Raw genomic sequence first — 14,728 nt, 5'->3', positions numbered from 1 at the left:
TTACCCTACAAATCTACAAGTTATGACAGCCAGAAATTTCTCCAGACCTGCCAAATGTCCCCTGAGGGGTAAAATCACCCTTGGTTGAGACCCAATGTGCCCTTAGAGGGAACCACTCTACGAACCTCATTTTTGTAATTTCCTATTGTTTACATTGGATGTATTTACATTGTTTGTAAATATATGTATGTTTTGTGTGTGCGTATACACATGACCCAATTAATTGCCAGAGTACTCACCATAATCGTGCCTTTGCTTTCCTGCAAAGGTATCTGAATAGTGAGACTTAGCTATTTTATAAATGTTGGGGTGAAGAGTATTCCAGGCAGAGGAAACAATTTTCAGAAGTCAGTGTGGTGGAAGTATTGCAGACAGGCAGGGAGAACGATGTTGGTGAGGAGATAGGCAGGTTCCAGCCAGTTCATGTGGGGCCTTCAAGGTGGTTAGAACCAGTTTAGAGTTTTTCTAAGGAGAATTAGAATCCACTGATGGGTTTTAAGTGGCAGAGTGATACTTGAATTATGCTTTTAAACGATCACTACTCATTCAGTTGTATTTTGTTGAATAAAACCCTCCAAATCACCGGCTCTAATGGCCAAAGGTCAACTTTTCTCTGTCATGTAAAAGAAATCATGGGTATGTAATTCATGGTTGATACAATAGTGTCACCATTATTGGTGTCCTTGTGTCTTATTGTTCTGTTATCCTCAGGGTAGGGCTTCCATGTCCACCTAGAGCTGATATAATCATATCCATACTCCAGGCAGAGGAGAGAGGAAGGAAAGAGAGACGAGAGGTGTATCGCCCCACCAAGTCAGCTTCCTTTATGGACACAACACTTCCATTTGAAGCTTACAGGCCAGATTTTAGTCACTTGTAGCTGCTATGGAGGCTGGGAAGTTTTGTCTTTTGGTTGGGTCTCTTGCCTTTCAGAACAGAATCAGAAGAAGGGAAGAATGGATAGGCATTTAGCATTAAGTGCTGCAGCCCTTCTGGCTCTGGTATAGAGAGTTGTTTCCAGGGTCAAGAGTAAAAGCAGATAAGTGAGTTAGAAGACCCACTATAGTCTAGCAAGAAAATGGTGGTATGGACTAAGGTGAGAGCTGTAACAGTGGAAGGATGTGGGCAGGTATGAGACACATTTCTGGATAGGGTCTACAGAACTTGCTTGTAGATTGGATGTGAGGAGTGAAGGAAAGAGAAGGACTGAACAGCTAGGTAGATGGTGGTGCCATTTATGAGATGGGGAAGACAGGGAAGAAGCAGGTTGGGGACATTAGGAAGCTCCATTTGGGAGAAGTCTGTTGGACACCTGAGTGGAGGAATCACTAGAGGCAGTTGAGTCTGGAGTTCTCTTCATCACTTCTCCCATGTGTTGTTCCCCACTGCCCCCCAGTGTCCTCGCCACGCAAACCACTCATTGTTCCCCAACATGCTATCTTCTCTCTTGCCACTATGTCTTTACACATGCTGCCCTCTGTAACCTGAGGTGCCTAGACCCTGCGTTTCCCCTTCCCAAGCCACTCATCCAGGTCTCAGCTCTAGTCTTAGGATTCCCTGCTTCTGGAGAGCCTTCCTGGTCCACCAGGCTGAAAGTACCTCCATGGCACCCTGGATCTGTGCACTCATTAGCAGTTCCCACACTGCGGTAGGTGCGCTTGCTTGTGTGCCTTGTCACTGGACTGTGAGCACCCTCAGAGCAAGGATGCATCTTTAACCTTTATATGCCAAAGTTCTCTGGCATGTCTACTGGCACCTAGTAGTCTCTCAAATGTTGGTGGAGTGAAATATTAGACAGGCTTCATTGCCTCAAGAATTCATCATCTGGGCCGGGTGCAGTGGCTCACACCTGTAATCCCAGCACTTTGGGAGGTCAAGGCGGGTGGTTCACCTGAGGTCGGGAGTTCGAGACCAGCCTGACCAACATGGAGAAACCCCATCTCTACTAAAAATACAAAATAAACCGGGCTTGGTGGTGCATGCCTGTAATCCCAGCTACTTGGGAGGCTGAGGCAAGAGAATCACTTGAACCCAAGAGGCGGAGGTTGCCGTGAGCCAAGATCACATAGAGTGAAACTCTGTCTCAAAAAAAAAAAAAAAACAAAAAACCAAAGAATTTATTATCTGATTAGAGAAACAAGACTTCCAAATTTTCTTTTTAATTAATTATTTTTGAGATGGGGGTCTTTTTGTGTTATTCAGGGGTCCTTCCTGGGCTCTAGCAGGCCTGTTTCAGTATCTGGGATCACAGGCACATGCCACCACACCCATCAGAAAAACACGAGTTTATTTTTATTGTATTTATTTATTATTATTATTATTATTTTTGAGATGGAGTCTCGCTGTGTCACCCAGGCTGGAGTGCAGTGGTGCGATCTCAGCTCACTACAACCTCCGCCTCCTGGGTTCAAGAGACTCTCCTGCCTCAGCCTCCTGAGTAGCTGGGACTACGGGCACTTGCCACCACACCTGATTTTTTATATTTTTAGTAGAGACGGGGTTTTACCATGTTGGCCAGGTTGGTCTTGAACTCCTGACCTCAAGTGATCCGCCCACATCAGCCTCCCAAAATGTTGGGGTTACAGGGGTGAGCCACCACATCTGGCCAAAAAAATATTAAATAAGATGAGGCTGGACATGGTGGCTCATGTCTGTAATCCCAGGACTTTGGGAGGCCAAGGTAGGGGGATTGCTTGAGCCCAGGAGATTGAGACCAGCCTGGGCAATAGAGGGAGAACCCATCTCTCAAAAGAAAATTTAGCTGGGCTAGTGGCCCACACCTGTAATCTCAGCTGCTTGGGAGGCTGAGGCAGGATGATCACTTGAGCCCAGGAGTTTGATGTTGCAGTGAGCTATGATGGTGCCACTGCACTCCTACCTGGGAGACAGAGTGAGACCTTGTCTCTACAGACAGACAGAGGAAAACAACTTTAATTATAAGAACCTTGCATATTTATTATTATAACTTTTAGACAATATAACCTATATTTCTGTTCATTTCTCTGAATTTTTTTTTTTTTTTTTGAGACAGAGTCTCATTCTGTCGCCGAGGCTGGGGTGCAGTGGTGTGATCTTGGCTCACTGCAACCTCAGCCTCCCGGGTTCAAGCGATTGTCCTGCCTCAGCCTCCCCAGTAGCTGGAATTACAGGCGCTCACCACCATACCTGGCTAATTTTTGTATTTTAGTAGAGACGGGGTTTCGCCATGTTGGTCAGGCTGGTCTCCAACTCCTGACCTCAGGTGATCCACCTGCCTCAGCCTCCCAAAGTGCTGGGATTACAGGCGTGAGCCACCGTGCCCGGCCAGGAGCTTCAGTCTTTAAGGAGCAGGTCTCTGATGGACTAAAGGAGTGTTAGAGATTTACATTTTACGTTCCCTCTAAACTTCTTTAGAGCCTTGTGGAGGAAAGGCTCTGTGGTATAGCACACAGGGCTAGAAAACCACTTATGCTTTTCATTGAGGCAGTCTGAGAGTAATGGAAGTACAATGTGAGTTATAATTTATTAGACTGGCAACTCATCACCTGGCACATCTTAGCCCAAGTTCTGTCTTCGTAATGAGATTTCCATAACTTTCCCAGGTAGATTCACTGCCCTTTCCCCTGCATTTCTTGTGTAAATGTTCATAGAACCTTTGTATATGCTGGAATGTTTTGCATGTTTTTATCTTGTACTGTAAGCTCCTAGAGGATAGGGAACAGATCTTCTTTTCACTGTCTCTGAAACAGGACTCAGAGTAAGAGTTCAGTAACTATTTAAATGAAACAAAGAAAGCTTCGATGAAGTTTGCTGTTAGAGGTCCCAAGTCATGGCCCCAAGCTGTGGCTCATGCTTGTAATCCCAACACTTCAGGAGGCAAAGGTGGTAAGAGGTGAAGCCAGCTGGACTTTCTGGGTCGAGTGGGGACTTGGAGAACTTTTCTGTCTAGCTAGAGGATTGCAAATGCAGCAATCAGCACTCTTTGTCTAGCTAAAGGATTGTAAGTGCACCAATCAGCACTCTGTAAAATGGACCAATCAGCATTCTGTAAAATGGACCAATCAGTAGGACGTGGGCTGGGACAAATAAGGGAATAAAAGCTGGCCACCCTAGCCAGCAGCCCAACCCGGTCCCGTTCCACGTGGAAGCTTTGTTCTTTTGCTCTTCACAATGTATCTTGCTGCTGCTCCCTCTTGGTGAGCAAAGGTGGTCCATGCCACCTGTAAGAGCTGTAACACTCACTGCGAAGGTCTGCAGCTTCATTCTTGAAGTTAGGAAGACCAGGAACCCACTGGAAGGAACCACCTCTGGAGACAGTGTGAGGATTGCTTGGGCCCAGGAGTTTGAAACCACTCTGGGCAACATAGGGAGACTGCCTCTTTACAAAAATACAAAAATTTTGTGGCCTGGGGATGCACTCCCATAGTCCCACCTACTCGGGAGGCTGCAATGGGAGGATCATTTCATCCTGGGTGTCTGAGGCTGCAGTGAGCTGTGATTGTGTCACTGCACTCAGCTTGGGCGGCAAGAGTGAGATCCTATCTCAAAACAAAGGAAAAAAAGAAGTCCAACATCGCGGGATTCTTTTATCATTGCTTTAAAAAAAAATTGTGGTTAAAAAGCCTATCACAAAATTTACCATCTTAACCATTTTTAAGTGTATAGTTCAGTAGTGTTAAGAACATTTATACTGTTGTGAAGCAGATCTTCAGAACTTTTTCATCTTATAGAACTGAAACTCTATATGGTATTGCTTTTTAATACAATTGTGTTTTTATTTCAGGTGGTGTTTCGTTCTACGTCGGCTATGGTTTACATATTTATTCAGATGAGCTGTGAAATGTGGGATTTTGATATTTATGGTACTATTTGTAATGCTGATTGTAACTGCTAAGGGGAGAATTTTCTGGAACTACAAATGCTAATTCATGAATGCCCAGGGTCCCCCACATCATCTTCTAACAAACTTTAAATATCCTTGTGAGAATAATCCTATTTGGAGGTTAGAGTGTTTTCTTGTTCTGAAGATACACTGCTTTTTTCAATAATCAAATTTTTTTCAAACTACATTTTACGTTGAAGCCACAGCCTGTTAGTAGTGAGGCAGATATTAAATTTGGCTTCAAAAAATAAATAAATAAACTTGGTGTCTTAGAAAGTTGAGAATGAAACCACTTTGTACATCTGGCTGTTATGATCTTGTAAGATGTACAAAACAGGCTGGGCGTAGTGGCTCATGCCTTGTAATCCTAGCAGTTTGGGAGACTGAGGTGGGTGGATCACCTGAGGTCAGGAGTTGGAGACTAGCCTGACCAACATGGGGAAACCCTGTATTTACTAAAAATACAAAAATTAGCCGGGCGTGGTGGCAGGTGCCTGTAATCCCAGCTTCTTGGGAGGCTGAGGCAGGAGAATTGCTTGAATCTGGGAGGCAGAGGTTGCAGTGGACCAATATCACGCCACTGCACTCCAGCCTGGGAGGCAGAGCGAGACTCTGTCTTGGAAAAAAACAAGAAACAAACAAACAAAAAAGATGTACAAAATACACCTTTTTGGTCCCCTTTCTTAGAGAAGAAATTGCAAGCAATTTACTTAGGGAATTGCTTAGAGAAAAATTTACTTAAAGAAGAAATTTAGTTAGAGAAGAAATTGCAAACAAGAAATAAAGATTGTGCTCATGTTCTCACCTTCTTTTCATTGTTTCTTTTCAGGGGATTTGTATTTTGAGAAAGCTGTGAATGGTTTCCTTGCTGATCTATTTACCAAGTGGAAGGTACATTTCTTCTTACACACTAAGTCTCATTATGTAGACGTTACCCAATACAGATTTTAAAAATGCACTGTTTTTGTTAAATTGCCCTAAATTTAGCGATTTTAGCTAAAACCCAGACTCCAGATTTAAATTACCCTAATAATCTCAATTTATGAGAATTTATGAAAAACACAAAGCTAGCATCACACTCAATGGTAAAAGACTGAAAACTTTCCCCCAAGATGAGTAACAAGGTAAGTATGCTTGCTTTTGCCACTGGTATTCAACATTATACTTACTAGAAGTTCTAGACAGACCATTTAGGCAAGCAGAAGAGATAAAAGGCATCCAAATTGAAAAAGTAGTAAAACTATTTCTATTCACAGATAATATGATCCTAAATGTAGAAAATCCTCAAAATCCACAAAGTAAGTGTGAGAGCTAGTGCGTTCAACGAAGTTTCAGGATACCTAATCAACACACAAAATAATTGTGTTTCTATATACCAGCAATAAACAATCTGAAAGAATAAAATACTTAGAATACTTTACCCTACGAGCTGTAAGACTGGTCCACTAAAATCTATAAAATATTGTGAAAGGAGTTAATGGAGACCTGAGTAAATAGTAAGATAAGCTGTGTTCACAGATAGAAAGACTCAATATTGTGCATTTGGCAATACTACCCAAAGCAGTTTACAGTTTAGTGCAGTTCCTATCAAAATACCAGTGCCCCCTTTTTTTTTTTTTTTTGCAGAAATAGAAATGCTGATCCTAAAATTCATGTGGAATTGCAAGGGATCCCGAATAGTCAAAACAATCTTGTAAAAGGAGAACGAAGTTGGAGGACTCTCACTTTCTAATTTCAAAACTTACTAAAACCCTCAATCATCAGAATAGTGTGATATGACGTAAGGTTAGATATATAGATCAATGGAATTGAATTGAAATCAATCCGTACATGTATGGTCAGTTAGACAAGGGCATCAAGTTCTTTTAATGAGAGAAAGAATATTCTCTTCAACAAATTATTCTGGAACAACTGAATGTCCATATGGAAAAGAATGAATTTGAACCCTCACCTCAAATCATATATGAAATGGAACCAAAGTGAATCAAAGACTTAAATATAAGAGCTAAAATTGGCTGGGCGCGGTGGCTCACAACCTGTAATCTCAGCACTTTGGGATGCCAAAGTGGGCAGATCACTTGAGGTCGGGAGTTTGAGACCAGCCTGGCCAACGCGACGAAACCCTGTCTCTACTAAAAATACAAAAATTAGACCAGGCATTGTGGTGGGTGCCCTGTAATCCCACTACTCAGGAGGCTGAGACAGGAGAATCACTTGAACCTGGGAGGTGGAGGTTACAGTGAGCCGAGATTATGCCACTGTACTCCAGCCTGGGCAACAAAGTGAGACTCCATGTCAAAAATAAATAAATAAGTAAATAAAGAGCTGAAACTATAAAGCTGAGCCAGGTGTGGTCGCTCATGGGAGGTGGAGGTGGGCAGATTGCATGAGCCCAGGAATTCCAGACCAGCCCTGGCAATATGACAAAACTTTGTCTCCACAAAAACAAAAACTTAGCTGGGTGTGGTGGCTAAAAAAAAAAGAAAATAAAGAAGAAAGAATTTTTTAAAGTTTTATTTTTATTTTATTTATTTATTTATTTATTTTGAGACGGAGTCTCACTCTGTTGCAGTTACCCAGGCTGGAGTGCAGTGGTACGATCTCAGCTCACTGCAACCTCCGCCTCCCACGTTCAAACAACCTGAAAAAAAGAATTGAATTTTTTTTAAGAGACAGGGTTTTACTCTATCCTGTCACCTAGGTTGGAGTGCAGTGGTATAATCATAGACTGTAACCTCAAATTCCTGTACTCAAGGTATCCTCTTGCCTCAGCTTCTTGAGTAGTTGGGACTATAGGCATTTGCCAAGACAGCCAGCTAAATTTTTTCTGTTTTTAGTTTTGTAGGGACAGGGTCTCGTTTTGTTGCCTGGGCTACTCTTGAACTTTTATTTTCATGTGATTCTCTCACCTGCCTGAATTCTCCACCTGTTCAATTCTCCTGCCTCAGCCTCCTGAGTAGCTGGGATTACAGATGCCTGCTATCATGCCCAGCTAATTTTTTGTATTTTTACTAGACAGAGGGTTTTACCATGTTGGCCAGGCTGGTCTTGAACTGCTAACCTCAGGCGATCCGCCTGCCTCAGCCTCCCAAAGTGTTGGGATTACAGGCATGAGCTGCCGCACCCAGCCTAAAAAGTTTTATTTTATTTTATTTTATTTTATTTTTTGAGACAGGGTCTCACTGTCACCCAGGCTGAAGTGCAATGGAGCAATCATGGCTCACTGTAGCTTTGACCTCCTGGGCTCAAGGGATCCTCCTGCCTTAGCCTGAGTAGCTTGGGACTACAGGCGTTTGCTACCACACCTAGCTAATTTTTTGTACTTTTTGTAGAGACGGGGTTTTGCCATGTTGCCCAGACTGGTCTCAAACTCCTGAGCTCAAGCAGTCGCCCACCTCGGCCTCCCAAATTGCTAGGATTACAATAGAACTACCACGCCTGGCTGGGAAATTCATATAACCTTGTTCTTAGATATAACACCAAAAGCACAACCTCCAAATTAAAAGCAGATGAATCAGACTTCAAAATTAAAAACTTTTATTCATCGACAGACATTATCAAGAAAGTGAAGGGGCCAGACGTGCTGGCTCACACCTTTAATCCCAGCACTTTGGGAGGCCGAGGTAGGAGAATTTCATGAAGCCAAAAGTTCCAGTAGCCCAGGCAACGAAACGAGACCCTGTCTCTACAAGAATAAAAACAGAAAAAAATAGCTGACTGCATTGGCAAATGCCTGTAGTCTCAGCTACTCAAGAGGCTGAGGCGAGAGGATCCCTTGAGCACAGGAATTTGAGGTTACAGTACGATTGTACCACTGCACTCCAACCTGGGTGACAGGACAGAGTGAGACCCTGTCTCTTAAAAAAAAAAAAGAAGGCAACCCACAGAATGGGAGAAAATATTTGCAAATGATCTTCTGATAAAAGTCTGTTATCCAGAAAATACATAGAACTTCTATAACTCAAGAAAGAAAAGAAAAAACCCTAATTGACAAATGGGCAAAGGCTGCCCCATTCTCCATGATGTGATTATTTCACATTACATGCCTGTATCAAACATCTCATGTACCCCACAGATATAAACACCTACTATGTACCCATAAAAATTAAAAAATAATTAAAATTATTAAACAAAAAAATAAAAACAAATGGGCAAAGGACTTGAATAGACATTTCTCATGTCCAACAAGTACATGAAAAGATGCTCAAGATCATTAGTCTTTAGGAAAATGCAAACTAATACCACAATGAAATGCTGCTTCACACCCACTAGGATGACTATATACGTGTATATATATTTTTTGAGACAGAGTCTCGCCATGTTGCCCAGGCTAGAGTGCCGTGGCACAATCATAGCTCACTGCAGCCTTGATTGCCCAAGCTCAAGGGGCCATCCCTCCTCAGCCTCCTGGGTAGCTGGGACTACAAGCATGTGCCACTATGCCCTGCTACTTTTTTTTTTTTTTTTTTTTGGTGGAAATGAGGTCTCACTATGTTATCCAGGCAGATCTCGAACTCCTGAGCTTAAGTGATCTTCCCACCTTGGCCTCCCAATGTGCTGAGATTACAGACATGAGCTACAGTGCCTAGCCCATATTCTTTTTTTTCTTTTTTTCTTTTTGAGACAGAGTTTTGCTCTTATTGCCCAGGCTGGAGTGCAATGGTGCAATCTTGGCCCACTGCAACCACTGCCTCTTGGGTTCAAGCAATTCTCCTGCCTCAGTCTCCCAAGTAGCTGAGATTACAGGCGCCTACTGCTATGTCCAGCTAATTTTTTTGTATTTTTAGTAGAGATGGGGTTTCACCATGTGGGCCGGGCTGGTCTCGAACTTCTGACCTCAGGTTATCTGCCAGCCTCGGCCTCCCAAAGTGCTGGGATTATAGGGGTGAGCCACTGTGCCTGGTCCCATATTCTTTATTTTATTTATTTATGTATTTTTTGAGACAGAGTCTTGCTCTGTCGCCCAGACTGGAGTGCAGTGCTGCAATCTCAAACATGGCTCACTGCAACCTCCACCTCCCAGGTTCAAGCGATTCTCGTCCCTCAGCTTGCCGAGTAGTTGGGATTATAGGTGTGCGCCACCTTACCCTGCTAATTTTTGTATTTTTAGTAGTGTTGTGGTTTCATCATGTTGGCCAGGCTGATCTCGAACTCCTGGCCTCAAGTGATCTGCCCACCTTGGCCTCCCAAAGTGCTCGATTACATATTCTTGACAGCATTATTCATGTTAGCTAAAAAGTAGGATAACACAAATAACAAATGTCTTTCAGCTAAAGTATAGATAAATAAAATGTATATCCATACAATATACTAGTAGTCTGCCATAAAGAAGAATGAAGTACTAACACATGCTACAGCATAGATGAATCTTGAACACGTGCTAAGTGAGAGAAGCCAGACATAGTGGATCAAATACAAATCATAGGATCTTATGTATATGAAATGTCCAGAATAGGTAAATATATAATATAGAGATCAGTGGTTGCCAGGAACCGAGGGTGGGGAGTGACTGTTTAATCAGTTTGGGATTTCCTGTTGGGGTGATGAAAATGTTTTGGATTTAAATAATGGTGATAGTTATACAACATGGTGAATGTATTAAATGTCACAATGGCAATATGTATATGTGTTTTACCACTATTAAAAAATTATTTCATTCAATTATCCCACCTTGATTTCACATGAAAACGTTTTGATGAAAAAGTATTTGAAGTCACATGATGTAATGTAAAAGAGTAGAGTTTGTATTAAGGCAGACTGGGTTTTAAATGATCTCGTTAGCTTGCTTTTTTTTTTTTTTTTAAATTAAGAGACAGGGTCTTGCTATGCTGCTCAGGCTGGTCTTGAACTCCTGGGCTCCAAGGATCCTCTCACTTAATCCTCCTCAGTAGTTGGGACTACAGGCGCAGGCCACTATGCCTGGCTGATTAGCTTTTTCATCTCCAAGGATTAGTCTCTGAGGCTCCATTTCTTCAGCTGCAAAATGAAGATAATAATAGACCCTCTCATCACATCGCTTATGAATTGAGACACTCCATGCCCACGTCAGCCCGTTGTGAGCCCATTGTGTTTTCCTGTATATCACTTGCACTAAAATTAGATAAGGGTGCTGAGTTTGGAGCTCTTGGAGTCCAGTGAATTAATTGGTAGTCAGTGAAGGTCTGCTGTTTCCTAGCACTCTGCTCTTGGTACTGTGGCTTGTATTTAGGAATTTCTGTCCACTTGAGATATATTTATGAAATGTGCATTATATTATGTACCTTATATAGTGAGTGCTGAATTCTTTAGTCACTAAGCGTACTTGGGATAAAGATGGGGTTGGTCAGTAGAGGCTGTTGTCTTCAGAGACCCAGGAGGAACTGAAACTGAACTTGCTAGCTCACTGATGCAAGCCACTTTTCATATTCATTTGTAAACACCCTACTTCCAGGATATTGATCTCCAGACTCCATAGAAATGTTTATTCTCTTTAGTCCCCGTCGCTGTCCAAAGGTAGTTCTTTGCCTTGGCTTATACCACTGAGTCTGGAGCAAACCTCCACCCTCGTCCTATGAGACAAGTAGGGTGTGGGAGTGTCTTTGATTCTTAAATCCACCACCATGGGTGCTGTTCTTGTTCCCTAGACCACAGTTCTGCAGAAATTAAAAAACACTGTAGGCCTGGCATTGTGGCTCACGCCTGTAATCCCAGCACTTTGCCAAGGCTAGTGGATCACTTGAGCCCAGCCTGGGGATTATGATGAAACTCTTATCTCTCTTTTTTTTTCTTTCTTTTTTTTTTGGACGGTGTCTTGCTCTGTTGCCCAGCCTGGAGTGCAATGGCACAATCTTGGCTCACTGCAGTCTCCACCTCCTGGGTTCAAGTGATTATCCTGCCTCACCCTCCCGAGTGGCTGTGACTTTAGGCGCGCGCCACATTGCCTGGGTAATGTAGAGTTTCGCCATGTTGGCCAGGCTGGTCTCGAACTCCTGACCTCAAGTGATCCACCTGCCTCAGCCTCCCAAAGCACTGTGATTACAGGCGTGAGCCACCACGCCCAGCAGAAACCCTGTCTTTACAAAAAATGCAAAAATTATCTGGGCCTGGTGGTGCTTGTCTGTAGTCCCAGCTTTTCGGGAACTGGGAGACAGTGACCATTATTTACTGCTGATTTTCAGCTTTCCAATCGCTTTCCACATTCCCGGCACTTTAGGTAACTTTCCCAAGGTCACATAGTGGCAAGTTTCAGGGCCAGGACTCCATCTAGGTCTTCTGACTCCCAGCAGTACTCTGTCTCCTGCACTGCAGCCTGTAGTTACATGAAGCTATTCAATATTGTGCACTGCTGCTAAGCCACCTGGATTAAGAATATTATGTGCAGCTGGGCCTCACACCTATAATCCCAGCACTTTGGGAGGCCGAGGCAGGCCGATCACTTGAGGCCACAAGTTTGAGACCAGCCTGGCCAACATGGTAAAATCTTGTCTCTTCTAAAAATACAAAAATTACCTGGGTGTGGTGGCCCATGTCTGTAACCCCAGCTACTCGGGAGGCTGAGGCAGGAGAATTGCTTAAACCTGGGAGGTGGAGGCTGCAGTGAGCTGAGATCGTGCTACTGCACTCCAGACTGGGCAACTGAGTGAGACTCTGCCTCAAAAAAAAAAAAAAAAGAATAAGGCTGGGCATGATGGCTCACACCTGTAATCCCAGCACTTTGGGAGACTGAGGCAGGAGGATCATGAGATCGGGAGATCGAGACCATCCTGGCCAACATGGTAAAACCCCGTCTCTACTCAAAATACAAAAATTAGCTGGGCATGGTGATACACTCCTAAAGTCCCAGCTACTTGGGAGGCTAAGCCAGGAGAATTGCTTGAACCCAGGAGGCGGAGGTTGCAGTGAGCTGAGATTGTACCTTTGCACTCCAGCCTGGTGACAGAGTTAAGACTCATCTCAAAAAAAAAAAAAAAAAAATTATGTGCATGCAGTCTGCTTCATAGTGAAGTAGATGAAACAAACGTTAACCCTGTTGTTCTGTACTCATGCTTAGGAGAAGAACTGTAGTCATGAGGTGACAGTGGTCCTGTTTTCTAGAACTTTCTATGATGCAAAATCTGTTGGTGAGTAACTCTTTCTCTCCTACAGTTGTTTTTTTATTAGGCTTCCCCCAACCCCACCCCAGCCATTCCCTCTCATTTTTTTCCTCGATGCGCTTTTCCACTGTTCCCATCTTTTCTGTTATGAGGACGGTGTAAAAAGGAAAGTAGCACAGTCCATTAGTGGATGCAAGAGGTCTGTGGGCTGTGATTCATCTTAAAACCAACTTAAAAGACAGTTGGCTGGGCACAGTGGCTCACGCCTATAATCCCACAACTTTGGGAGGCTGAGGTGGGCAGATCACCTGAGGTCGGGAGTTGAAGACCAGCCTGGCCAACATGGTGAAACCCCATCTCTACTAAAAATACAAAAATGAGCCAGGTGTGGTGGTATGCACCTGTAGTCCCAGCTACCCAGGAGGCTGAGGCAGGAGAGTCGCTTGAACTCAGGAGGCAGAGGTTGCAGTAAGCTGAGATCTTGCCACTGCACTCCAGCCTGGGTGACAGAGCAAGACCTTGTCTCAAAAAAAAAAAAAAAAAAAAATTGGACAGTTATGTTTAATTTTTTGGGATGCAAATCTTTTTTTTTTTTTGAGACAGAGTCTTGCTCTATTGCCCCGGCTGGAGTGCAGTGGCGTGATCTCAGCTCACTGCAAGCTCTGCCTCCCAGGTTCAGGCCATTCTCCTGCCTCAGCCTCCCCAGCAAATGAGACTACAGGTGCCCGCCACTATGCCTGGCTAAGTTTTTTGTATTTTTAGTAGAGATGGGGTTTCACCATGTTAGCCAGGATGGTCTTGATCTCCTGACCTTGTGATCCACCTGCCTTGGCCTCTCAAAGTGCTGGGATTACAGGCGTGAGCCACCGCGCCTGACCTATGATGCAAATCTTTAACCCAGAAGGGGAAGCTGACAAAACTGAATTTCTTTTCTCAACCTGAACTGCATACTCCATTTTCTCTATTTCAGATGAATTTCCTGAGATAAACCGAGCCTCAATTCGACAGGATCATAAGGGGAGATTCTATGAAGACTTTTACAAGTATGTTTGGGTGCTTTCCTGTACTTTTTATTTATTTATTAGTTGTTTCTTTCCTAACTTAAAAAAATGCCAGCCTGGGCATCGTGGCAAAACCCTGTACCAAAAATACAAAAAAATTAGCTACCTGTTGTCCTAGCTACTTGGGAGGCTGAGGTGGGAGGATCACTTGAGCCTGGGAGGTGGAGGTTGCAGTGAGCTGAGATCACACCACTGCACCCTAACCTGGGAGAGAGACCCTGTCTCCAAAAACAAACAAACAAAAAAGAATAAATAAACCTTTTGATTTTGAAATGACTTTAGATTTATAGAGAAGTTTCAAAGGTAGTACAGTTCCTGTATACTCTTTGCTCTGTTTCCTCTAATGTTAACATTTCATAACCAAGTTACATTTGTGAAAACTATGTTAACATTGGTACATTACTATTAAGTAAATTCAGATGTTTTTCAGATTTTAGCACTCGTGTACTTGCCGTGTCTAATCCAAGATACCACATTGCATTTAGACCTTCTAAATGTTCTATTGTGAAAAACTTCATCATTCAGAAAAGAAGAACAAATAATATAATGAGTCCGTATACCCAATATCTGAATTTAACAGTTATTATTTTGTCATATTTAATTCATCTGGTTTTTTCAGTGCCACCGACTATCAATATTGTAACATTTTATTCCTATACATATTCAAAAAAGGCATTTTTATATCTGACAAGATTTTTTATATCTGACAAGAATATCATTATTATGTTTAACAT

The 14,728-nt window shown here is 43.0% G+C and overlaps 1 protein-coding gene and 1 long non-coding RNA gene across 51 annotated transcripts in view; both read left to right on the top strand.

The window, feature by feature from the left end:
* Positions 1 to 14,728, top strand: part of DEPDC5 (DEP domain containing 5, GATOR1 subcomplex subunit) — a 166,113-nt gene that overhangs the window by 23,344 nt on the left and 128,041 nt on the right. For all 50 annotated transcript variants that reach the window (XR_013399213.1, XR_013399211.1, XR_013399209.1 and 47 more), the window contains exons 9-12: positions 4,763 to 4,841; positions 5,691 to 5,752; positions 12,891 to 12,960; positions 13,904 to 13,976. Coding sequence is in view for 23 of the 50 variants with exons in the window: in XM_077949893.1 (XP_077806019.1) it covers positions 4,763 to 4,841; positions 5,691 to 5,752; positions 12,891 to 12,960; positions 13,904 to 13,976 (284 nt within the window). In the remaining 27 variants the exon portion in view is untranslated. The remainder of the gene's footprint in view (positions 1 to 4,762; positions 4,842 to 5,690; positions 5,753 to 12,890; positions 12,961 to 13,903; positions 13,977 to 14,728) is intronic.
* On the top strand, positions 128 to 4,376 carry LOC144331799 (uncharacterized). Its single transcript, XR_013399299.1, has 2 exons — positions 128 to 303; positions 3,270 to 4,376. It is a non-coding gene; the product is annotated as an uncharacterized LOC144331799 (long non-coding RNA).

This window comes from Macaca mulatta, chromosome 10, assembly GCF_049350105.2.
Source record: "Macaca mulatta isolate MMU2019108-1 chromosome 10, T2T-MMU8v2.0, whole genome shotgun sequence".
In the NCBI taxonomy this organism is placed as follows: Eukaryota; Metazoa; Chordata; class Mammalia; order Primates; family Cercopithecidae; genus Macaca; species Macaca mulatta.
The sequence above is the reverse complement of the archived record's forward strand: the minus strand, read 5'-3'. Positions and strand labels throughout refer to the sequence as shown.